This window comes from Limanda limanda, chromosome 1 (genome assembly GCF_963576545.1).
Source record: "Limanda limanda chromosome 1, fLimLim1.1, whole genome shotgun sequence".
Lineage (NCBI taxonomy): Eukaryota > Metazoa > Chordata > Actinopteri > Pleuronectiformes > Pleuronectidae > Limanda > Limanda limanda.
In genome coordinates, this window is record NC_083636.1 from 2,675,291 (window position 1) to 2,699,858 (window position 24,568).

The following is a 24,568-nucleotide window of genomic DNA, read 5'->3' on the forward strand; positions in this document are numbered from 1 at the left end:
AACCTATCCATGATAAAATAAAATCCCTAAATCAATCTATGAATGAAAAAGAATAAAATAAGAGAAGATCCACCAATTCATAATAAAAAAAATAAAAAAATAATAATAATAATAATAATATGGAGAGGCGGTGGACTAGTGGCAGAAACTTGGACTATGGGCAGAAAAGGTCTCTGGTTCGTCTCTGGTTCGACTCCACGGAGAAACAACAAAGGGACGAACCTGGATTGATCTGTCCAAAAATCCAAGAGGATTCTCCCTACCCTGTCTAGTGCCCCTGAGCAAGGCACCTTACTCCCCCAACATCTGCTCCCCAGGCGCCGTACATGGCTGCCCACTGCTCTGTGTGTCCTGCACCAGATGGGTTAAAAGCAGAGGTTAAATTTCCCTCCTTGCATGAGTGTGCTTGTGCATGCCTGTGCATGTGTTTGGGACAAATAAATGTATCTTAATCTTCATCAAAACAAAAAAAAACTATAAACTAAAATCCATAAATAAACCTATCTATAAATCAAATCAAATAAATAAATAAACCTATTCTTGTATAAAGTAAAATCCCTAAATCCATATATGAATGAAGTAGAATAAAATAAAGTAACTTGTGAAAACACGTGTTTTATCCTTACTTCATTAATGTTACATCTGGTAGTTAAGGTTTAGTTTTGGTGTCATTGCAACATATATCTATAATCTCATATCATCAGTTGAAACGTCTCTGCTCCAGTAAACGATCACCTGACCTCATTAAGGAATCCAATTAGCTCCCTCTACCTGCAGGTCATGTGACCAGCACACCTCCTTGCGCACTTCCGCGGTCGCAGCCTTCCCGGATGTCGCGTTGTGTTTAAACGGGCTGGTGGGCGGAGGCGGAGGAGTCGGACCGGTCCGGCAGGTTTCCAGCGGGGCACAGCAGCCCAGGCAGCGGGGGAAGGAGGAAGGAGAGGCCGCAGGAGAAGCGTCTGAAAGCAGGAAGGAGAAAGAGAACATGGTGCGGAGGTGACCCAGCTCCCGGAGAGAGAGACCCACAACCAGGATCCTTCTTCTTCTTACTCGAGAGAACCCGATCCACACACCAGGTAAGAAGAGAGAGAGAGAGAGAGAGAGAGAGATTAACTTTACAAACACATTTCATTTAGCTGAAGCTTTTATCCAAAGCGACTCACAATAAGTGCATCAACCCCCGAGGGAACAAACCCAGAACAACAAGAATCAAGAAAGTACAATTTCTTCAAAAATAAAGCAGAAACTACAAAGCGCTATAAGTAATAAGTGCTACTAAATTGTTAGTTTCAAAAATGGTTAGTATCCACCTGGAGGAGGATCAGAGTTTCACCTGAGCTGCTGCTGCACCTCCTCCTCTGCTCCTTTTCACATGTTCTGACATCTTATTTTAAACGCGTTGAAATACAGTTTGACTCTCTTCTGTTCAGTGTCGGGTCAGAAAGTCTCACAGAACCTAAAGGTTTGACTGTGAAATACTAGAAAATCACGTTAACAGGTGAGAATAAAGTGATTGAGGGATTTACAGAGGACGAAGATCAGCAAATATTGACACGAAACAAAGAGTTGAAAGCACCTGGAGGAGGGTTTCCCCCTGAGCTGCTGCCCCTTCACCTGTCCTCTCAGTGTCCTAATGGAAATCCAGTCCAGAACATTTGCTTTTGTATTTACACACTTGCAAATTTGACATTGTGAGAACTTTGGCTTTCATCTGAAACGTTTAGACTAATCAAAAACAAAATCCCTAGAACCTGTGAGCTTCTGTCCAATAATCTGTTAAAGTAAAGTCATATTGTTGAGGCTCACTGAATATGATGGACTTGACTTTTCCTGAAGAGCTAGTCTTGAACAACTTGATACAAACACCTCTTGTTCGATTCAGGTCAACAGCCACAAGCTGCAGCCTCCATCATGATCATCTAGTCAAATCAGGCTCCTCGTAAACTGCAGTGAAGCTGTGGGATTTATTGCTGCATTAAACTGTGTTGTTGAACCAGCTGTACCTAATAAACTGACTACATTAGGCGATGAGGCGTGTCGTAATTACCTCCTTCACCTGAAATATTTTGTAGGAACTTTGAGTCTGCATGAAATTTAACGCAAAATGCATCATTGGATTTTGGGAATTTTTTAAAATTTTTTTGTTAATGCCTCAATTCATGATTTTCTGTTTCCAGTTTCTTGTGTTTGACGTCATTTACAGACATAGTGTGTACAGTAGAGATCCCGTAGTGGAGAAGCAACACACGTCGGTCGTTTCATAACGTTTTTATCAACAAAATAACATCGAAACCAAATCATCAGAAACATCTTTTCTTGGTTTGATCCTCGTCCCCATCTGTTAACATGGAGAGGACGGGTTCAATGATCTGTAATACATCAGCCTGCCACCAGGGGGGCGATTCAGATGTGTTGGCTTCTTCCCGGGAGCTGTTGTGATGGATCCTTCCGATCAGATGCGGTCGTGTGGATTCTCAGTCACACCCTCTCGTCTCAGCTGTTGTGTTTGATCACAGTGACGCCGGACGCACGCACGCATCAAACCCAACTCCCTGTTTCTCCATAAACAATCAGAGAATCTCGTCTTCTGCTGACAAGACACCTCTGAGTCCTTTGCTTAGGGAAATGTTGGCCCCCTCATGGAAATGGTCGACCTCGGAAACACTGAGGGAGAATTTGAATCGGGACTTCTGAGGCAAATGGAGGGAAGGTTGATCTGAGGTGAAGGCGTCACTGCAGCTGTTTTAAACCTCCAGACGTTTTCCATACGGACGACATGGTTGATTTCCTGTTTGAAAAGTCTTCGGGTTCCTTAGCTTCATTTTGCATATTGTGAAATGATCAGTTTCTTCTCGACCTGGTGCTCAAGAACTTTCTTCACATATTGTGAAACGAGCACTGAACTCCAGAGGATTATCGGAAGTTCTTCGTACGTGAGATCGCAAATGTCCGAGTGAGAGCGTCACGACTTTCCCTGGCTGGTTTGGTTCCCTAGTTCAAACCTCTGGGAATGAAAACGTAAAATCAGCAGAATTGACTTGACATCCCACTCCCTCGTTTGAACGCTGGAGATTTCTGTGTTGTTGAAAACAAATCAGTAGGAAAATGTCCTTGACGTCTGTGAAGGTTTGACCCAAAGTGTGAGAACGTCCTCATCTTGCATGAACCTCTCACTCAGGTTCAGTAGGTGCCTTGCTCAGGGGCTCTGGCAGGATGGGAGGACATGTTGCAGTAGTGGCTGGTGTCTCTGGGGTTTGTCTGTCTGGACTCCAGCTGTGAACAGACTTCAATAAGACACACATGCTTCTGTTAATAACAATATGCACCAGTTGTGAAAGCAGTAGATTCATTGTTTTATCTGTACATGACAAATCACTCTTGATAATCAGGATCATCACAAGATAAATATGATCCTCTCGGTGTTTCTTTTGTAAACTGAACGAACAGGAAATATCAGCAGAGGTGTTTTTGCTCTGTCATTTCCAGGGGGCGTGGCCTGAGTGGCACCGGCCTCGGCTGGAATGTGATTGGTCCCTGAACTTGTTGGTTGACTCTTTACGGAACATTACAACCTGAGGCATTTGTTCTTTTTTTAAAAACAAAAAAACAAGTCTTATTTCCCCCAGTTTAAAACACTATAAATTAAAATATAACTAGAAATAATTTGCTAAATGTATTGACTCGTGTGTCTAATATGATTTTACTCGAAGCTTTGGAGCCAATGGCAAAATGAGATATGGCTTTACTGAATAAGGAATAGTAATTTGTACGTTATTAAACATGTACCTGCCCCCTCTGTTTGTTCCGTGGCCCCTGAGTGAGGAAAAATCCAACATACGCCCCTGGTTTATACAATGATTTATAGAAGTAAATAAACTCCTAAAGTAATTATCATTAAAGCCACATGTTCTGAGCTAATTATTACACCGTGTTGAATGATGTTTGAGCTCAGTTTCACTTATTCCACAGAACAGACCCCCCCATTGTTCTTTCCTCTTCTTCCTGCTCATCACAGGCGTCGCTGGAACACATTCCCCCCCGCTGCTGCAGATCTGGTCTCGCCCGCCTGGGAAAATAATTCACGTTTCAGTATTTTATTACTTCAGTCACAAGCAAGTTCTCATCTTGAGAAACACTTCAGAATCAAAATGATATTCACAGGGTTGTTTTCTGGAGGTTTCTGTTCCATTTATCACTTTGAAGTCAGGACCTGTCAAACGTTTAGGGAAATATGTTTAAAAGATTTGCTTGTGGATTTGTTTAGGACCAATATTGATCCAGGGAGTAAACAATTTCCCAAAAAATAAATAATCCCCATGTTGTTATGATACAAAAATGTACTCGAGGTTGATCTTTTTCCATTTCACCATAAAGTTAATGGTAAATAACCCTCCAGCAAACAAATGCTGATTCAGACGTGTCTGTGTCTGTGCTCGTATCAACCAACCTATAAATAATAATATGTTCTTTATTATAATAAATCGGTCGGGCTCCAGTTTATACTTCAGCTAAAGGCAAAGAAAGTAACAAGATTTAGTGGATAAGGAAGTGAATATTACAAGATGTTCTGCAGAATTACGCAAAAAACTGTGTTACATCGAAACTTGTTTGAATAATGTGGTTCGGCTCTGGGACATTAAACTGTGGAGCGGATCAGGAATCTCCTTCACTTCCTGTAACAAAGTGAGATATACATTTTTAATATTTTCTAAAGAAAGGACACAAACCTTGATCGAACACATTAGTCTTATTTCAGGGCAGATATTTGAGTAAATTGGTGATTTAAGTGAAGGGTCTGTTGAGCTCTGGTGCATTTATATGCTCTACAAGTGTTATTCAATTGTTTGTATGTTTTATTTTTATCCCATTTTATTAATGGTGAATTTTCAAACTTTTTACAAAAATATAATTCTTGAGATAACAATGACACACGAGGAGAAATAAAAGACTTTTCCTCTGAGTGCTAGACCTCCCCTCCCCTCTGAGAGCTGAAGCTCCTCCCTCCTCTCAGGTTTCACTGTGGTGGCTCAGGTATGTTCTCCTCTGTCCCACTGCCGGAGCCCCTCCCCTCCCTCCCCCCTCCGCCCGGCTCATTGTTGTTGCCAAAGCGACGCCCTGGCCCCGATATCAAAAACCTGTTCTCCGGGATGGGAGAACCTCGCTGTCCTGCTGCCGCCGCAGCCACCGCAGCCCGGCCTGTGATTGGTCGCTGGCAGACTGGCGAGCGCTCTCAGGGGAGAAGCAGCTCTTTTTAACGAGGCTGTTTACCGGCGCTTGTACATGTCGGGGGGGGAAGTGTTGCACAAACGTGTTTTCAAGTATTAATTTACTTCAATACAATAAGCACTTCCTGTTTTTTAACCCCCCTCCTCAGGTTCAATTAATTCCTCTCACAGCAGCCGCTCTCTAACCTGATCTCTCGGATCTTTCATCCTGCAGCCACACTAGGTTTCTCAGATCTGCTCCAGATTCTTTTCCCGCCCGGGATGGACGTGGTTGACTAATCACAACAGAGTTCTAGACTCGCTAAAACTGAGAAGTTTGAAACTGACCTTTAGTTTGAAAACTCCGGGACTGTGTTTCACTCTGAACGAGCAGAAACTGAGATGTTAAAATGGAAACTCATGGATCTGGATGAACAATAATATTTAGAGGACTGATCTCTCTGAGTTTGTGTAACTTGCTGCATCTTGATTGAATGTAAGTGGCTGTTGACTCTGTGTGTCGTTCTCCCTCTGATACGAGTTCCACCGCAGTTCCTCCGTTTCATCTTTTGTTTCTTGTTGAAAGTTCATCACTCTGCTTCCTGATCAGCTCCTTGAAACCTTCCTGGATTCAGAGGACCCTTGTTTGCTTCCTTCTTCCCACATGAATCAGATTTCAGTTTCATTCTCCTCCCTGGTCTGCAGCTGCTTCCCCCCCCAAGGAGGGGTTGGGGGTGAGATTCTATCAATTCAGCTTCGTGGTTTCTCGTCTCTGTTCGCCCTCTGGAGTCTGATCAAATTACCTGATTGTTCTCGTGGGTTTTTGGGTCCAATATGTGGATTTACTTAGTTAAAATGAAGAATACATACAGTGTTTGTATTCATTTTTTTTAATGTTGACAAAAGTATTTAAACTAAGAGTTTAGTTGCAGCAACAGGTAAAAAGGATGAACTGGGTTATTTTCACACTTCCTATCTGAGTAATATATTATTACTATAAAATACATGAATTATTTTACTTAGTGACTTATTATTTTCTCATTTAATCACTTGGTTATTTGGACTAAACATCATATGATTAAAATTTCTTGTTTTACCTGTTTAAAAACTCAATCTTATGACCTTTACCCTTCACGGGCAGTGTGTATTTTTAGTCTCCCTGGCGTTCCGGGCATTCCTTCGGTGATGACACTTTTCTAAAGGAGCGTGTGAACGAACGTAGCCGACGTTATAATTAATCTTTTCAAGGTGCGGTACATTGTCGACAGCGTAGATAATAAAACTCTGAATGAAGATTGGATCTCAGATGTGTGATCTTTAGATTTTTCCCTCAGTCGAGTCACTGAAACCTGACGTTCGACTCGTCAACACGACTGTTGATCTTTGTGAAGTTTCCTCCTGTTGGAAGTTTATTACCAAACACAGTCGTTGATTTAACTGTAGAATCAGCTGGGTGTCGGTTTGTTTACACTCCTCTCTCTGTCTCCCTCTCTTTCTCTCTCTCATTCTTTCCCTCCCCCCCTCACCGAGCCTTCCTGTGCAGACTTGCGTGACGACCCGGAGCTCATTCAGTCAAACCGCAGTTTCTTCACATGACGTTTGGTTTAAAGCTGTCGATTGAGAAACAGTTAAAGTAGCACGAGGTCTAATTTCACAAGTGTTTTTCATTCGTTGGTATTTGTCTCCATCTTCTGAAAGCTTATGGAAACAAATGAAATGGAGAAATACCACCAGAAATCATAAACACACATTTGATATTTCAGCAAATAATGTATTTAGTGACGCAATTAATGACCTCAAACCTTGAAGCAGCACAATGAGCCTTTACACTGGTGGAAACTTTACTGCAAATATGGATCAAGGTTGTGAAACGTTGATGATGAAGATGCACACAACAACACAACACACAGGTTGTGTGAGGACGGAACATGGGTGTGTCACTTGACCTCAGACACACAAAACTACACGAGGTGTTTGGTCATTAAACATTAAGCAGATGGGGAAATGCCAAGTTACACACCAGCTGCTAACCAGGAGCCGTTAGACGGGATCTCCCACGAGACGTGTTCATTACATCACTGGTCACCGGGGCGGGGGGGTGATCATGGAACTGTTTGACTTTAACTTTCTCTAAAACCGATTACATATTAATGATGTGTTTTCAGGTGTATGACAGAGACAGTTTAGAAGCATTTTCAATAATGAACGTTACACGTGTTGATCCGCTGAAACTCTTTTTTGTCTTTCTCTCAGAAATACCTGAGGTGCCAAGATGAGTCAGCGGCGTCCGGCGTCCATGAGGCCTGACGATGAGGAGATGCCGTACAGTGACGATGAGACGGACGATGAGCTGGAGGTCAGCTCTGAAGAAGAGGAAGAAGAGGAAGAGGCACCAGGAGTCCCACAACCTCCGGTAGAAGCTAAACCCAGCGGTGAGTCGCTCAGAATCTCCGATCTGGATGAGAGGAGAGAGATCTGCTTTAATTCTATGTCCAAAGGGAAAAAACCTGTCTCCGTCAAATGAGATAGAAAATATGAATTTATCACATTCTAAGGATTCATTTAAGAATGCCTGTTTTTGTTTTTCAGAGATCGGATGGAAGGTGAAAGCCAACGACCGACCCTACCACCACCTGCCGGAGTTCGAGAAGAAAGTCTTCCTGTGCATCAAGAAAAGCAGATACTCTGTAAGTTCACATGAAGAAAACTGTTTATTATATAAAGTTTGTTGGTTTCTGAGCACACGACGACTTTTCTTCTGCTGAAATCATCCATCAGTCGTTAGATCCAATTTTTGAATCAGTTTGTTTCTCAATCAATCAACCTGCTCTATTTATATATTCACAATTTAAAACTTCCTCGAGAGAAGATAAGATAATTTGTCAAATTACTTGATGCAGAAATATAAATTTACTTTAATAATCTTGGTTGTATTCTGTATCTGAAGGTTAATATTAGAAGTCTTTGAGGGATTCAGACAGTTTAAAGTTTCATATTTAACATTTCCTGAGAAGAAAAGTGAGTTCAAACATCTAAGAGGAAGAGTCCTTTTTAATGAAATGCTTTTCTTTGTGACGTCACTTCTCTGTTTCTGCTGACTCATCTCCATCAGGGCTCCCTGAGCTGGTGAAAGGTCGTGTTTAGATATGCAACCACCTGCTAATGCCTCAGTTCTGTTGTTAAATGATGATGAATTAGACACGGGGATGAGAAGTGAGATGAGGAGGAAGCTGTACTTTCTGTAAATCTTCAGTGAGTCTGTTCCACCTGTGGAGTTAACGTCCTGTGAAGTTCTCTCTCCGGGACGTGAAGCGTCAGCTTGCTGCTCTGATGCTTCTCCTCTCTGGAGTGACTCAGGGACTCGGATCAGTGCCTTTGCTTTGTTTCTGGAGCTTTGTGTTTTCTCAGCAGAGGCTGAAACCCGATCGTCCGGCAGGTCGACCTGTGTCTCACTCAGAGACACGAAGGACACACAAGACACATAAAACATAGTGGGAGGAAGTGGAGCTGAAGCCAGAACATGTTTCGAACAATCTGATCTTTAAATTTACGTCTGAACCGATCCTCCTTGTTGTTCCTGCTGATTTAGTTTTTATTATCTCCCCAGGGAGGTCGTTTATTTGACATTGTGAAAGGGAGGTTCTTTTTTTGTTTGTTGACATTGTCATCAATTTCCCAGACGCTCAACTTTATATAACCAGGAAGTTCCCATTGAGATATTGAATCACTTCTTCCTGGAGTCCTGGTCCAGATGAGCAGCAGATAAAATAAAAGATTCATATATAAATAACAAACACTTATAGATGCAGTAAGATGTGAATCCTAAGGTTCTGCCGCTGTGTGTGTGTCTCTCGTGCAGGGAAACGCCATCAAGACGTACAAGTACAACGCCCTCACCTTCCTGCCGCTGAACCTGTACGAGCAGTTCAAGCGAGTGGCCAACCTCTACTTCCTGGCTCTGCTCATCCTGCAGGTAGAGAAAGAAACGTGTACATCCCAAGTTCTCACTCACAGAAAAACAAAGATGATCCAAAACCACCATGTTTGCTTTCCTCTCAGATTATTCCAGACATTACCACTCTGCCCTGGTACACAACCCTGATTCCCCTGGTGGTGGTGCTGGGAATTACAGCCATTAAAGACCTGGTGGACGATCTGGTAAGAATTCTACACACGTGCATGGTTCTATGTATGATTAAGTAATAAATAGAGATAAACAGGGTTCGTACGGTCATGGAAAACCTGGAAAAGTCATGGAATTTTAAAATGTGTTTTTCCAGGCCTGGAAAAGTCATGGAAAAAAATAATCTCCCAAAAGTTTTGGAAAAGTCATGGAAATTTATTTATATTCATATTTTCATGTCGTTCATTTACGCTTTAAATATTTGAAATAATTCATATGCTTTTAAAGAAATACGCTCAAAATATAAGCAGGCATACTTGGGTTTGTGTCATTTAAGGTATACTGTATGCCTTGGAATTCTCATTGTTAGTTTGAATACTACATTTTGTCACTTTTTCGTGTATACACCGAGATTTCACAAAATGTTCGGTCATGGAAATTTGGTTTAAACTTATTGAAGTCATGGAAATCCATTGGTCAAAATGTGTATGAACACTGGCTAAAGTTTGAGGAGTTTCCTGACGATTCAAGCTCTCGTACATTGTCTTGTGATGTTTCATTATTCGATGAAACTGGTCTTATTGGGGAATTTTGTTTCCCAGGCGCGACACAGGATGGACAAGGAGATCAACAACAGGAAGAGCGAGGTCCTGCTGGACGGCAGGTGGGACCTCATTTCATATTCTGGCAGCTTTGAGTTAAAAATCATGAGTTTCCCCCTCGTTAAAAAAACGGATTTTCTCCTCTTCAGGTTTCAGGAGACAAAGTGGAGGAACATTGAGGTCGGAGATGTGGTCCGTCTGAAGAAGAACGACTTCATTCCGGTACCTGGACGTTCATTTAGAGAATCATGTTCCATATTGTTGTTGTTGATCACTTTATTAACGTGTGTGATTCGTTGTCTCCAGGCCGACATCCTGCTGTTATCCAGCTCCAACCCCAACAGCTTGTGCTACGTAGAAACAGCCGAACTCGACGGGTAAGAGTTGGTTTGTCTTTCCATCTGAAAGGAAACACACACACACACACACACACACACACACACACACACACACACACACAGACACACACACACTGTGATTCTCACTCGTCTCTTTTATTGTGAATATGAAAGTTCTGTAAATTTAAAAGCTCAAAGTCCGGAGCTCCTGAAACTCTTCTGCTCCATCGTAACAGGACGTGAGATTTAATAATTATTGTGATAAATAACTTTTTTATAAAGCTGCTCACTCAGGTTTGAACTGTAAAAATCAAACTGATGATTCGTTTCCAGCGCTGGACCCTGTGTGTTTGATCAGTGGGTCCATTGAGCGTTGGGTCAACACTGATAAGAGGAAACGTGTCAACAGCTTCTGAAAGAGAAACCTCGGCCAAACTCGTCCTGTGACCGGCACCAAACATTCAAGTGGGAAACGCCTTCATGAAACACTCCGGTCTTTACCGATGGAACCAGTTCACCGTTCAGCTGATTTAATTATTAACAGCTGGTTTAATAAACTTGACTTGTGTGTTAGTTTCCTGAGGTTGTGTTTTCCTCTGTGGTCGTTTCACTCTCTTGTGTTTCGTCCTCACAGAGAAACGAACCTGAAGTTTAAGATGGGACCGAAAGTGACAGACGAGCGGATGCAGGAGGAACGTCAACTCGCCGGCTTCAACGGTAACACAACTACAAGATGTGAAACTGCTTTGTATTTATCTAAACAAAAAACACATTTCGGTTTTGAAATTGGAATAGAAAACACAATTTTGTCAAGATATAAGTTAATGATACTGTTTCTAATAAGAGGAACAGAGAATAACATCTACAAAACAAATACAGGAACTCTTTTTCTTGCGGCTCCAGTAAATAAAGATATGATCTCTCACTCATTTTGATAAGGTTTGTAGTCACAGATAATAATTAACATAAAGTCGGTTTGCTTGATCTGTGTTACGCAAGAGATTCTTAAGCATGTTGAGTTACAATTACATTATCCTTTATTATTAAGTGTGGAGGGAAACTGGAAACATTTTATTTCATAATCTTAAGGTTTTTATTTTAGCTTTTAAAATGTATGAGAGAAATATTCTTGAATTTAAAAGAAAGTAATTTTGATTAAGTTGAATTAGACCCGTGTTTATTTAGTTTATATAAATATCGAGCCAGTTGTGTGTTTGCAGCTTTTGACTCCAAGACGATAAAATGTAATCGTACTTTTTATACCGATGTTCATCTCTTTTAATACTTTGTAGCTCCACTTATTCATGCTTCCCAGAGGATGAACCCCTCTCAGTCTCTAACCCTCTGACTCCTCCGTGTCTCTTCAGCTCTGATCGAGTGCGAGGAGCCGAACAACCGTCTGGACAAGTTCATGGGGACGATGACGTGGGACGGCGAGCGTTACCCGCTGGACCTGGACAACATGATGCTCCGCGGCTGCACGCTGCGCAACACCGAGGTGTGCCACGCCCTGGTCATCTTCGCAGGTGTGTGTGTCTGTGGGTGTGTCTGTGTGTGTGTGTTCAGATCAAACAGTTGATGAATTTACATTAAATTTGAACATTGAACTAAATGAGATTACAGATAGTTAATAGTACAAGTGATCCGTATTCTCACTGCTCTGTTTGTCGTTAAGGCGCCGACACTAAAATCATGAGGAACGGAGGGAAGACGAGATTCAAGAGGACGAAGATCGACGAGCTGATGAACTACATGGTTTATACAGTAAGTTCCACAGGTGGTCACATGATCAGGAAACAGTTTCACTGCAGTGACATTAAGGTCACACATGTCAGCACTGATCAAATTTATATTATATAGATATATAGATAGATAGATAGATAGATAGATTACTTTATTCATCCCCGAAGGGAAATTAAGTCGTCATAGCAGCCGGTATATTTGAATACAATAAAATACAATACAATAGAATAAAATAAAAAATATTGAGGTAGAAAGAATAAAAACAGAAACGCAAGATAAATAGGTAGATAAGGTGCAGTGGCAAGATGATGGTAATAGTACTGATGATATGATGGTAATGTTATTGTTAGACAATATTTAAAAATAGTACAGTATATAAAGTATATAATATAACATAATATTTATTTATATATGATAGTAATTATACCAATATAATAGCAGTATATAGTAATAATGGCAGCAACAGTATATATAATAATAGTAATATAATAATAATAATTATAACATGTACACATGTATAAATATGTGTATATATACTTATATATACAAAGAATATACAGAGAGTACGATATAATATATGATATATGGTATAAGTATTTGACTACACAATAGATAATATATATACTATGAGTGTAAGAATATGTAGACAGAGTGTGCAAAAGAAGATAGTTTATTTACAGAATAAACTATACAGAAGAGATTTGTTTATATTTAATGTACGTAATTCAGTTTCTAGGACCTGTCCCTCAGTGTGTGTGTGTGTGTGTGTGTGTGTGTGTGTGTGTGTGTGTGTGTGTGTGTGTGTGTGTGTGTGTGTGTGTGTGTGTGTGTGTGTGTGTGTGTGTGTGTGTGTGTGTGTGTGTGTGTGTGTGTGTGTGTGTGTGTGTGTGTGTGTGTGTGTGTGTGTGTGTGTGTCTTGACCCTGTAGATCTTCGCGGTGCTGATCCTCATGGCGGCCGGCCTCGCCATCGGTCACAGTTACTGGTACAGCGAGATCGGAGAGCACGCCTGGTATCTGTTCGACGGCGAATACAAGAGCGCCGCCTACAGAGGCTTCCTCAGCTTCTGGGGTTACATCATCGTGCTCAACACCATGGTGCCCATTTCTCTCTACGTCAGGTCAGTGACACACACACACACACACACACACACACACATCCAGATACTCAAGAATTAATGTTTGTCTTTTTGCAGTTGGACGGTGAAGCTTTAAATCTGCTTCCTGACCTTCAGGATTTTGCTTTATAGATGTTTATTGTGACTTGAGGAAAACCCAGAGCAGCTTCAGTCTAATAAGAGAATTCAAGCAGGAGCTTTGCCTCAATGAGAAACCGTCAGAATAAGTTGTGTTGTTGTGTGTTTGCTTTGTGTTCAGTGTGGAGGTGATTCGTCTGGGTCAGAGCAAATTCATCAACTGGGACCTGCAGATGTATTACGCAGAGAAGGACACTCCAGCTAAGGTACAGTCCCAACGACTGAATACTTTATCTTCACTTTTTGATCCAAATGTTCACAAAGATTCTGTGACTTCTTTTAAACTAGGAAAGAAATAACAGAACAAATAATTAATCTTCCCACAAAACAGGAAAAACCACAAGTGTCATGAATTTCATATTATTGCAAGTGAACTTTTATAAGATGAATCTGGGTAATAAATAAAACGTAAAGCAATAGAATAAAAACTGTATTCATAAAATATACAAAAAGAATCTAAGAAAACTCAGCACAAGGACGTAATTTAGAAAATATAAATATAATGTGATATTTCCGGTGCAGGCTCGAACCACGACGCTGAACGAGCAGCTCGGGCAGATCGAGTACATCTTCTCCGACAAGACGGGAACTCTGACTCAGAACATCATGCAGTTCAAGAAGTGCACCATCGCTGGACGCAGCTACGGTACCGAGCCGCCCGGCGTCTTTTCACTCTGACGCACAATCACTCTCCTGATGCACGTTTCAGAAACCTTGCTCTACTCGGTTTTAGTATTTTTTTTATACCTGTGAGAAACGATGCAGGAAGAAGGTTTGACACGGATTGTGTTCATGCAGGAAGTAGAGTTGTGTGTTTACCGTGTGTCGCTGCTGACACCGCCTTGTTATCTGCAACACGCAGAATGAGTCACACACACATAGATTCATATTTGTATTGTAATTATAGAGTTTAGGTTCTTTACAGGAAAGAACAAAGGAACAAAGCAACGGCATGAAATTAAGTGACACGCACACGGAACTGATGTGAAATAAAAATGATAAAGTGCAAAGAATAATTTTTTTTCTGGTAACTTCCTCAGGAGCTCCGACCACAGCTGAGGGCGTGACGCTGGACCGAGGACGGGTGAGACATCAAACACACTGATTAAGAGTTTCACAATAAAACGACCGACATGTAACTAAATTTAGATTTAGCTTCGTTTGTAGGAGAAGAAATTATTATAGTTGATATAACTGGTTTTATTATATTTAAGACGAATACTTCAGTCGTACTATAAACTACATGAACTGGTGCTACTGTTCTAGTTTAGTATCTACTTGTATAGTTTACTAGTGATAGTATAGCTTATAATATACATTCACAACATGTATATTTATATGTATAGAGTCCTAGTACTTATGGTATGTAGTGTACTAGAATAGTAAAGTGTGTGTATACACTAATTTAGAATTTCACAATAAAATGACCAACATGTGACTAAAGTTAGTTTGTTCTTCGTTTGTTGGAGAAGAAATTATTATAGTTGATATAATTGGTTTTATGTTATTTAAGACAAATACTTCAGTAGTACTATAAACGACATGTACTGGTGCTACTGTACTAGTTTAGTATCTACTTGTATAGTTTACTGGTGATAGTATAGCTTAAAATATACATCCACAACATGTATATTTATATGTATAGAGTCCTAGTATTTATGGTATGTAGTGTACTAGAATAGTAAAGTGTGTGTATAGTGTCTATATACTGATTTAGAATTTCACAATAAAATGACCGACATGTGACCAAAGTTAGTTTGAGATTCTTTTGTAGGAGAAGAAATTATTACACTTGATATAAATTGGTTTTATTATATTTAATGCAAATACTTCACTCGTACTATAAACTACATGTACTGGTGCTACAGTATTAGTTTAGTATCTACTTGTATAGTTTACTACTGATGCTAGTATATAATAATAGTATAGCTTAAATTCTATGTATAGAGTACTAGTACTTATAGTATGTAGTGTACTAGTTTAGTATCTACTTGTATAGTTTACTAGTATATAATAATAGTATAGGTTCAAATATTGATTGATTATTTGTTTATTTAAGCCTCGGAAAACACATTGAGGAATAAGACCCTCATTTACAATGGTGCCGAGGGTACAATGAAGAGTTAATACATTGAAAGAAAGAATAAATAAATTATACATCCACAACATGTATATTTATATGTATAGAATACAAGTACTTATAGTATGTAGTGTACTAGTATAGTAAAGTGTGTGTATATATATGTAGTATATAGTTAGTTGTACTAATCCCCGTCTGTCTCTCTTCAGCCGGTCGACTGGAGCTGGAACCGACTCGCTGACAAGAAGTTTGAGTTCATGGATCATTCGCTCGTCGCTGTCGTCCGATCCGGGAAAGACAAAGACGCGTCGGAGTTCTTCAAGCTGCTGTCGCTCTGCCACACCGTCATGGTGGAGCACAAAAACGGTAACCACACCCCCCCGGGCTGTGATTGGCTGTGGCACCTGTCAGTCAACGTCTAGAGAGGCCTGGTCCTTAACATGCATCCAACTATATATCTGTTGTATTCAATCAAAATAAATCATTAGGTAATGAGCTCTGTGCGTCCCTCAGGTGAGGTGGTGTACCAGGCTGCGTCTCCTGATGAGGGCGCTCTCGTGACCGCCGCCAGGAACTTTGGTTACGTGTTCCTGTCCCGGACCCAGGACACCATCACCATCAAGGAGATGGACCAGGAGACCACCTACGAGATGCTGGCGCTGCTCGACTTCAACTCGGACCGCAAGCGCATGTCCATCATCTGTAAGAGGGCAACACACACACACACACACACACACACACACACACACACACACACACACACAAACCTTCACACACACACACAAACCTTCACACACACACCTTCACACACACATGCTCAGGTTAGAAAAAGTCCCATTTCTCTGATTTCAGCTTCTTAAATGTGAGGATAGTCTAGTTTTTCTTCTCCACAGTGAAGTAACCATAGATTTATATATAAAGACTAGATGTCTCGTTCGACGGAGCCGGACGTCCGCACATGGCGGCCATCTTGCTAGGGGGCATCACGCTCACCCATAACATTGTGTTGGTAGTGGTAAATAACCATAACTTGCTCAATTTTCAACCGATTTTTAAACGGTCTGGTTTGTTATAAATGTCAGACATGTAGTTATGACACTGCATAAATTATTCATTTTTTTTTTAGAAAATAACATAATTATTCATAAGTATGCGTGTCATATCTACATCTCTGCAATTGTAACAAACCAAACTGTTTAAAAAATCGGTTGAAAATTGAGCAAGTTATGGTTATTTACCACTACAGACACAATGTTATGGGTGAGCGAGCTGCCCCCTAGCAAGATGGCCGCCATGTGCGGACGTTCGTCTCCGTTGGCCGGCAACGCAGACGAGACATCTAGCCTTGATATATATCTATGGAAGTAACTATCTTTCCTTCTTCTCTCACAGTGAAGTTTCCCGACGGACGGATTCGTCTCTACTGCAAAGGAGCCGACACTGTGATCTACGAGCGACTCTCCCCCAACACCAGACACAAGGAGACCAGCCAGACGGCTCTGGACGTGAGTTCACGTTCTCCTCATGTAGACCAACGAGCTTCACGCCTGCAGGATGTTGTGTAGAAACCTAAACGTGCGTGTGCGTGGTTCTCGCTGCAGATCTTCGCCAACGAGACCCTGCGGACGCTGTGCTTGTGTTACAAAGACATCAGCGCCTCGGAGTTTCAAGCCTGGTCCAGGAAACACAAAGAGGCGCAGGTGTCCATGAGCGACCGCGACGCCGCCCTGGACCAAGTGTACGAGGAGATCGAGAGCAACCTGATGGTGAGAGAGGGAACCGCCCAGATACAGAAGGAACTGAAATCCTTAAGAACAAGTTTGGTTTCCGTGGAGAAACTGGGGCCTTGAGGCTGACGTGGCCACACCTCTAAGGCCACACCTACACAGCAGAGGAGAAAACAGCACTATTCACGATACATTTTTAAATTAAAGACACTTTATAACCTCCGGTATAATCAGGTCCAGCCATAATTCATAATAAAACTAGGGCTGGGCAAGTTAACTCGTTTCAATTGAGTTAACTCGAGTTAACTCGATTAATTATTTTATCTCGCATTCACTCAGGTTTGATTATTTATTGTTTTATTGTGAAAGTCAGGCTTTTATTTTGTGAAAGTCTGTTGCTGACTGCTGCAGAACAGGAAAAAAGAAAATAATTGGCGGATAAACAATCGAGTTAACTCATCACTTGAGTTAACTCGATTAAAACGAGTTAACTTGCCCAGCCCTACATAAAACATTAAAAAGAGGATCCTCTGACATGTTGAGCTTCAGCTTTCCTGTGACTAACTTGCAAATTAACTGGAATCTTGTGATAACTTTAATAAAACAGCATCATTGGAGACGTTTTACTTTAATTTGATTAAACTTTCTGAATTGCGAAAGATTCAAGAGACAGGACAGGAGGTGAGAGAGACACTGTAAATATTCCCACGAGCCGGGAATCAAACCCGCGACTTCCTGAAAGTTGAGACTGAACTTAAAAGAAAAATGATACATTTTAATAATAATTACCATTTATTTTCAACTAAACAGATGATTGGGGCGACGGCCATCGAGGACAAGCTGCAGGACGGAGTTCCTGAGACCATCGCCCTCCTGGCCAAGGCCGACATCAAGATCTGGGTCCTGACCGGAGATAAGAAAGGTAACGACACCAGAGGAGAGTCTATTAGATTATATTAGATTCAACTTTACTGTCATTGCACAGTACAAGTACTTGTACAACGAAATGCAGTTTAGCATCTAACCAGAAGTGCAATAAAAGGCAGTAAAAGTGCAGAGTATTGTGCATATTAAAGTGAAAATGTAAATAAATAAGATCTGTACAGTAAGAAATATATATGGAATATTACAGTATTAAGAGGAATTGTATGATATAAGAACGATGAATACACTATGAGCAGGATAAAAATATAAATATATATAAATATACTATAGGCGGGATAATACAGTAGTAAAAAAGTAACAGTCAGTACAAATGTATGTACTATTCCCAAGAAGCTACGAGAAACTATAGAACACCACTGAAAATACAAATGGTTTTAATGTTTTTCCTCCAGAAACGGCAGAAAACATCGGATACGCTTGTTCACTGTTGACAGACGACATGGACATCCACTACGGAGAAGACGTCAAGTGAGTGGATTCAAAACGTCTCGACTTGTACAGAAACGTGATCAAAAGAGCAACTAGAAAAAGCACCAGAGTAGGGATGTCACGAGAACCGATACTTACGATACCTTTCGATACTAAGATAACAAAACACCGACGATGCCAGCTGTTAGCATCTTAGCATTAGCATCGGTGCTGCGCCAGTCAGCTTTTACATTCAGAAAACCAAGATGGCAGTTGCAGCGATCGCCCCACCTCGACCAGATGACCGTCGTGTTATCATTAATCCGCACAAGCCATTATGCAAACGATGCTACCGTGGTCTTCAGACCAACGGAGGTAATACTTCCAATTTAGCAAAGCACCTGAAAGACCGTCATTCGGATTTGTTTAAATAATTCAAGTTGAGTTCTGATTCATATTAACTGTAAATCAAAGCTAAGGTCGCTTTAATGCATAACGTGTCTCACAACAATGCGTCACTCATAGGGTTGCAAAATTCCAGGAATATTCAGAGTTGGAAACTTTCCATGGGAATTAACGGGAATTAACTGGAAATGTTGTGGGTAATTTATACTAACTGTATTTACCTTGTCATATAAAGACATAAATATAAACATTTTGTTTTGTCATAGGCTGATTTGAGCCCTGAGGAAACTTTGGGCACTTGACTATATGCTTCTGCATCGTTGTGTCATTCTTAACATAGGTCTTTGCACAGTATTTGCTAATGTACACAGCCTTTCCTTCTACATTGGATGGGGTGAAATGTCTCCACACATGAGAGAGTGCACGTGGCATTGTTCTGTAGAATAAGATGAGAAAAAAGTTTGTAAAAAAACACTAATGCAATGCCAGAGATATAAATAGTTAGACAAACAATTGGAATCGTCTGTAAACATATTTTACAATTGATGGATAAATGAATGGAAATAGTCTAGATGAACAGATGAACAATCCTCAATCAGCATGCTAATATATTTCCCCAGTAATATCATGGAAACTTACCTGACTAGTCCTTCACTCTACAGCAGGCCTCAATAGCCCTGCTGTAGAGTGAAGCATGCTGGGAGTTATCTGTGCATGTGATGGAAGAATGCACAGTGGAGGGTTGAAACTCAACGTTCCATACATCTTTAAAATAGAGTTTTGAATGATGTTTGTATTGCTCAGCGTTTAATTTGCATAGTTGTTTTTTTTTTTTAATTCCCAAAATTCCCGAGCTTAATATTCCCGTGGAAAGTTTCCGGAAATTCACCGGAAACTTTCTGCCCCCTTTGCAACCCTAGTCACTCACATGCGTCCGCAACTACCGTACAACCCACAGTTTATGCGCAAGCACATTAAACTACCGTATATGACATTAACAACATCCAAAGAATGCACTTTTGGAATCTTACAAAATCCTTTTTTTTACCGTGGTATCGAAATTGGCATCGAGAATCGTGTTATTTTACCGGTTTTGGCACCGACTACTGAATTTTTGGTATCGCGACACCTCTACACCAGAATCAAAGTCTGCTGTTTCCTGCTCGTGGTTGAATTCCCTCTTCATCCGCCTGGTTTCAGGATCACAGGTTATTAATGAATTCCTCTGTTTCCAGTGAGAAGCTGACCCTTCGTCAGGCCAACAGGAGAAACCAGCCTCCGGCTCCCCGGCTCAAGAAGAAAGCTCCGGAGCCTTTCTTCACCAAGCCGGGGAAGAACGCTCTCATCATCACCGGGGGATGGCTGGTGAGTTTCCCTTCGAGATCGGTTCTCAGGACGATCAGCAGCCAACATGGAGGATCCTACTGATCTCTTGGGTTTTTTCACTTTCTTAGAACGAGATTCTGTACGAAAAGAAGAAGAAACGCCGTCGCCTGCGTCTGCGTCGCCTCGGGAAGCGAACGGTGCCCAACAACCCAGCGGACGGACAGCCCAACAACGACCTGGAGAAGGAGATGAGACAAGTACACGTTCAGCTCCGCTCACAGAACGCTCCAGATGTTCTAAACCTCGAGTAGACGATGTGGTAACCGATGTGTGTCTGCAGGTGGACTTTGTGGACATGGCGTGCGAGTGCGAAGCCGTCATCTGCTGCCGCGTGACGCCCAAGCAGAAAGGCAACGTGGTGAGTCTGGTGAAGAAGTACAAGAAGGCCGTGACGCTGTCGATCGGAGACGGAGCCAACGACGTGAACATGATCAAGAGTAAGATCGATGAGTGAATCCGTGCTTTGTCCTGAATGTCCCACGAATGTCCTCTAACCTCTCTGCTCGCCGTGCGTCCAGCTGCAGACATCGGCGTGGGGATCAGCGGCCAGGAGGGGATGCAGGCCGTCATGTCCAGCGACTACGCCTTCGCCCAGTTCCGTTACCTGGAGCGCCTCCTGCTGGTGCACGGGCGCTGGTCCTACATCCGCATGTGCAAGTTCCTGCGGTTCTTCTTCTTCAAGAACTTCGCCTTCACTCTGGTTCACTTCTGGTACTCGTTCTTCAGCGGATACTCGGGGCAGGTCAGCGGCCAAACTTAATCATCGGCGTGAAAGTGAATGTTGTGAATGTTAATGTTAAAGACGTTATTACACGTTTATTCTGTATCCAACTTCTTCTTAACTCGGTTTGTGTCATACTGCATTGAGTCATTGTCAGAGCCTTTAATATTTTCTCCATAAAATGTCAGAATCTAAAAGGTAGATTATTAACGTAGACAAAGAACCGATGTTAAAGGATGACTGCTGATTTCATAGCAAAGTTTAACTAAATACGCAGTTGTAACTTCAGAATATCTACATAAATGTACATGTATAAGCTCTCTATGTACGTGTAACCACAGATATGAACACTAGATATCTCGGCCGCGTTGCCGGCCAACGGAGCCGGACGTCACCACATGGTGGCCATCTTGCTAGGGGGCAGCTCGCTCACCCATAACATTGTGTTGGTAGTGGTAAATAACCATAACTTGCTCAATTTTCAACCGATTTTGAAACGGTCTGGTTTGTTATAAACGTCAGAGATGTAGATATGACACTGTGTACTTATGAATAATTATGTTATTTTCTAAAAAAAATTAATAATTTATGCAGTGTCATAACTACATCTCTGACGTTTATAACAAACCAGACCGTTTCAAAATCGGTTGAAAATTGAGCAAGTTATGGTTATTTACCACTACCAACACAATGTTATGGGTGAGAGAGCCTCCCGCAACAAGATGGCCGCCATGTGGTGACGTCCGGCTCCGTCGAGCGAGATATCTAGTCTTTATATATATCTATGCGTGTAACCACTACAAAACAATGTAAAAATGTGTAAAGAGTAAAGGAGACTAATTGACCTGGACGAAATAGATGAGGAATATTACACCAGCAGTTGAATGAAGTTCTAGGAATAAGTCATTTTAACCTGAACACTGCATCAAAATGAAAAGTGTTTCCTTAACTCAAAATATTTGGGACATCTGTAAGCGCGATTCTGTAACGGTCGAGTTTCCTGACTCAGACTCAACAAAAACCAAGGATGTTTTAAAAAGAGGCCTTATTTACAAGTGCAGATTTTATCTTAAAATACACTATATATTAATAAAATACTAGGTGGAAACTTTGCAGTAGCTCAGTGCACAGATGTGTACTTGGGACCAGTTCATGTTTGTTACTATGGAAACCAGACATTCACAAATATGTAAATATTCATGAGTATCTCAAAGTTAGTAGAATGAAAGTTTTACATAATTTGATGCACGAAATTTACCAAAACAAAGCAATTCTTGTATTTTTCCTTTTCAGATGTCATTCATCTGTTCGATCGGGCCAATCAGATTTTTATATCTAATCCCATAATGCATCATGTTTCCACTGAGATCTATTGTTGTGTTTGCAGGTCGCCTACGAGGACTGGTTCATCACACTCTACAATCTGTGCTACAGCAGTTTACCGGTTCTACTCGTCGGACTTCTGGACCAGGTGAGAAACACAGAACACTTCATGTGTGTGGAAAAGGAGAAACAGAGAAAAGCAAAACTCATCCAGAACCTCCTCTTCTTCCTCTTCCTCCTCTTCTACCTCTTCTTCTTCCTCCTCCTCCTCCTGCAGGACGTTAATGACAAACTCAGCCTGAAGTTCCCGAAGCTCTACCTCCCCGGCCAGACGGGCTCGATGTTCAACTACAAGAACTTCTTCATCAGCTTGTTCCACGGCATCTTCGTCTCGCTCATCATCTTCTTCATCCCGTACGGAGCCTTCCTGCAGACCATGGGCCAGGACGGAGAAGCGCCCTCGGACTACCAGTCCTTCGCCGTGGTCCTCGCCTCCTCGCTGATCTTCACCGTCAACCTGCAGGTCGGTCACATCCTGTTCATATTCTTCATTCTTCTTTTGAATCAGAAATAAGACGTACGATACAGTGAGGTGTCGTGGGAATTTCTACAATCCCACCTTAGCAACAGGGAAACGAGACACAATTCTCTAACAGTATTGTCACACTTTAATGCTCAGAGCATGGTGCATACCACAAAGTTTAGTTTGTAATATGCACCCAGATAGGAAACAGTTCTCTGTCTTTATACATTTGGCTAACCCCTCCCACTCTGGTTGGGGTTTGTCAAACAGTCAAAGGTTGAGATCTTCTGATCACATGAATACAACAATGGCTTAGTTAAAGAAATCAGGCCAATATACATTCAGTAGTGCAGGAAACAGCATGATCAAGGTTACATTGTAAGAGATTCAATCATTATCAATCAAAGGAGAAATAAACATGATTATGTTATGGTCAACTGTTATATTTCCCTTACAGAGGAATAAAAAAAGATGATTCTGTCGCTGACTTTGTCCTCTTGTCTTGGTCAGATCTCTCTGGACACCTCCTACTGGACCTTCGTCAACTGCTTCGCCGTGTTGGGAAGCATCGCCATTTACTTCGGGATCTTGTTCGATATCCACAGCGCAGGGATCCACGTCATCTTCCCCTCGATCTTCACCTTCACCGGTCAGTTCACCCACATTCACATTGTCTTCTGTTCCCCCCCCCAAAGATTCAAGATTCAAGATTTGTATTATCAAATGCACAACAACAACATGAAGCAGTCGCTGGCAATGAAATGCTTGAGTCACAGGCTCTCTTCTAGCAATGCTCAATAATTACAACCAAAAAAATAAAATAGAATAAAATTGAAAAATAGAAAATAAAATGTATATATCTAAAAATATATATATACAGCTCAGGAGAGAAATAGAACAATAGTTAAATTGTGTGCAGTAGTGCAAATATTCAAATATGCCAGGGTGCTGGTAGCTTCTGTCATTTTAGAAGTTTTCAACTGTTCATCCGTTTGGTTTTAATTGGTTATTTCATGATGTAAAATGTTATGATTGACGGCTGAAACCTAGATGTATACAGAAGTAATATAAATGCTAGTTTGATTCCATTTACCAGATTTAAAAATCCAGATTTTGTTGAAATGTTACGATTGAAATGCTCCAGCGTTGCTAACAGAGAAGTTCAACCAGCCTCTTCACTCCTCTCTCTCTCTCTCTCTCTCTCTCTCTCTCTCTCTCTCTCTCTCTGTTGTACGTTTTGTAGGCGTGGCCTCGAACTCCCTGCGCCAGCCGTACCTGTGGTTGACCATCATCCTGACCGTGGGCATCAGTCTTCTGCCCGTCATCTGCATCCAGTTCCTCCATAAAACCATCTGGCCTTCTGTCGGGGACAAGGTGAGACCTGCAGGAAGTCACGGGTTCGATTCCCGGCTGGTGGAACCGCTCTCACCTCCTGTCCCGTCTCTTGAATCTTTTGAAATTAAGAAAGTTTAATCAAATTAAAGTAAAGCGTCTCCACTGTAACTTGAGTCTTTCCCTTCGTCCACCAGGTGCACAGGAACAGGAAGAGGTACGAGATGGAGATGCTGCAGGACGAGAAGAAGAAGAAGCCGCCGGTGTTCCAGCGCGGCCAACGGTCCCGCCGCTCGGCCTACGCCTTCTCTCACTCCCGCGGCTACGCCGACCTCATCTCCTCGGGGCGGAGCATCCGGCGGCGAGCGCCAGCCCAGGGCGGCGCCCAGGACAGTATCAGGGAGTTTCCACAGAGAGAGGCAGAAAACATCTGAAGAGCGGGAGAGACGGAGCA

General features: G+C 41.6%; 1 protein-coding gene across 1 annotated transcript; it reads left to right on the top strand.

Annotated features, from left to right (window-relative positions):
- The first annotated feature begins 955 nt into the window (after positions 1 to 955).
- On the top strand, positions 956 to 24,561 carry atp8b1 (ATPase phospholipid transporting 8B1). Its single transcript, XM_061073322.1, has 30 exons — positions 956 to 1,076; positions 7,458 to 7,636; positions 7,794 to 7,891; positions 9,064 to 9,177; positions 9,264 to 9,362; positions 9,930 to 9,991; positions 10,079 to 10,151; positions 10,236 to 10,306; positions 10,902 to 10,984; positions 11,635 to 11,793; positions 11,943 to 12,031; positions 12,939 to 13,129; positions 13,386 to 13,470; positions 13,787 to 13,910; positions 14,305 to 14,348; positions 15,554 to 15,710; positions 15,858 to 16,046; positions 16,737 to 16,849; positions 16,946 to 17,110; positions 17,882 to 17,993; positions 18,409 to 18,484; positions 20,065 to 20,194; positions 20,284 to 20,412; positions 20,496 to 20,652; positions 20,734 to 20,957; positions 22,324 to 22,407; positions 22,537 to 22,782; positions 23,293 to 23,431; positions 24,026 to 24,156; positions 24,312 to 24,561. The coding sequence occupies exons 2-30, from the start codon at positions 7,477 to 7,479 to the stop codon at positions 24,546 to 24,548; spliced, it is 3,741 nt and encodes a 1,246-aa protein (XP_060929305.1). The 5' UTR covers positions 956 to 1,076; positions 7,458 to 7,476; the 3' UTR covers positions 24,549 to 24,561.
- The last annotated feature ends 7 nt before the right edge of the window (positions 24,562 to 24,568 follow it).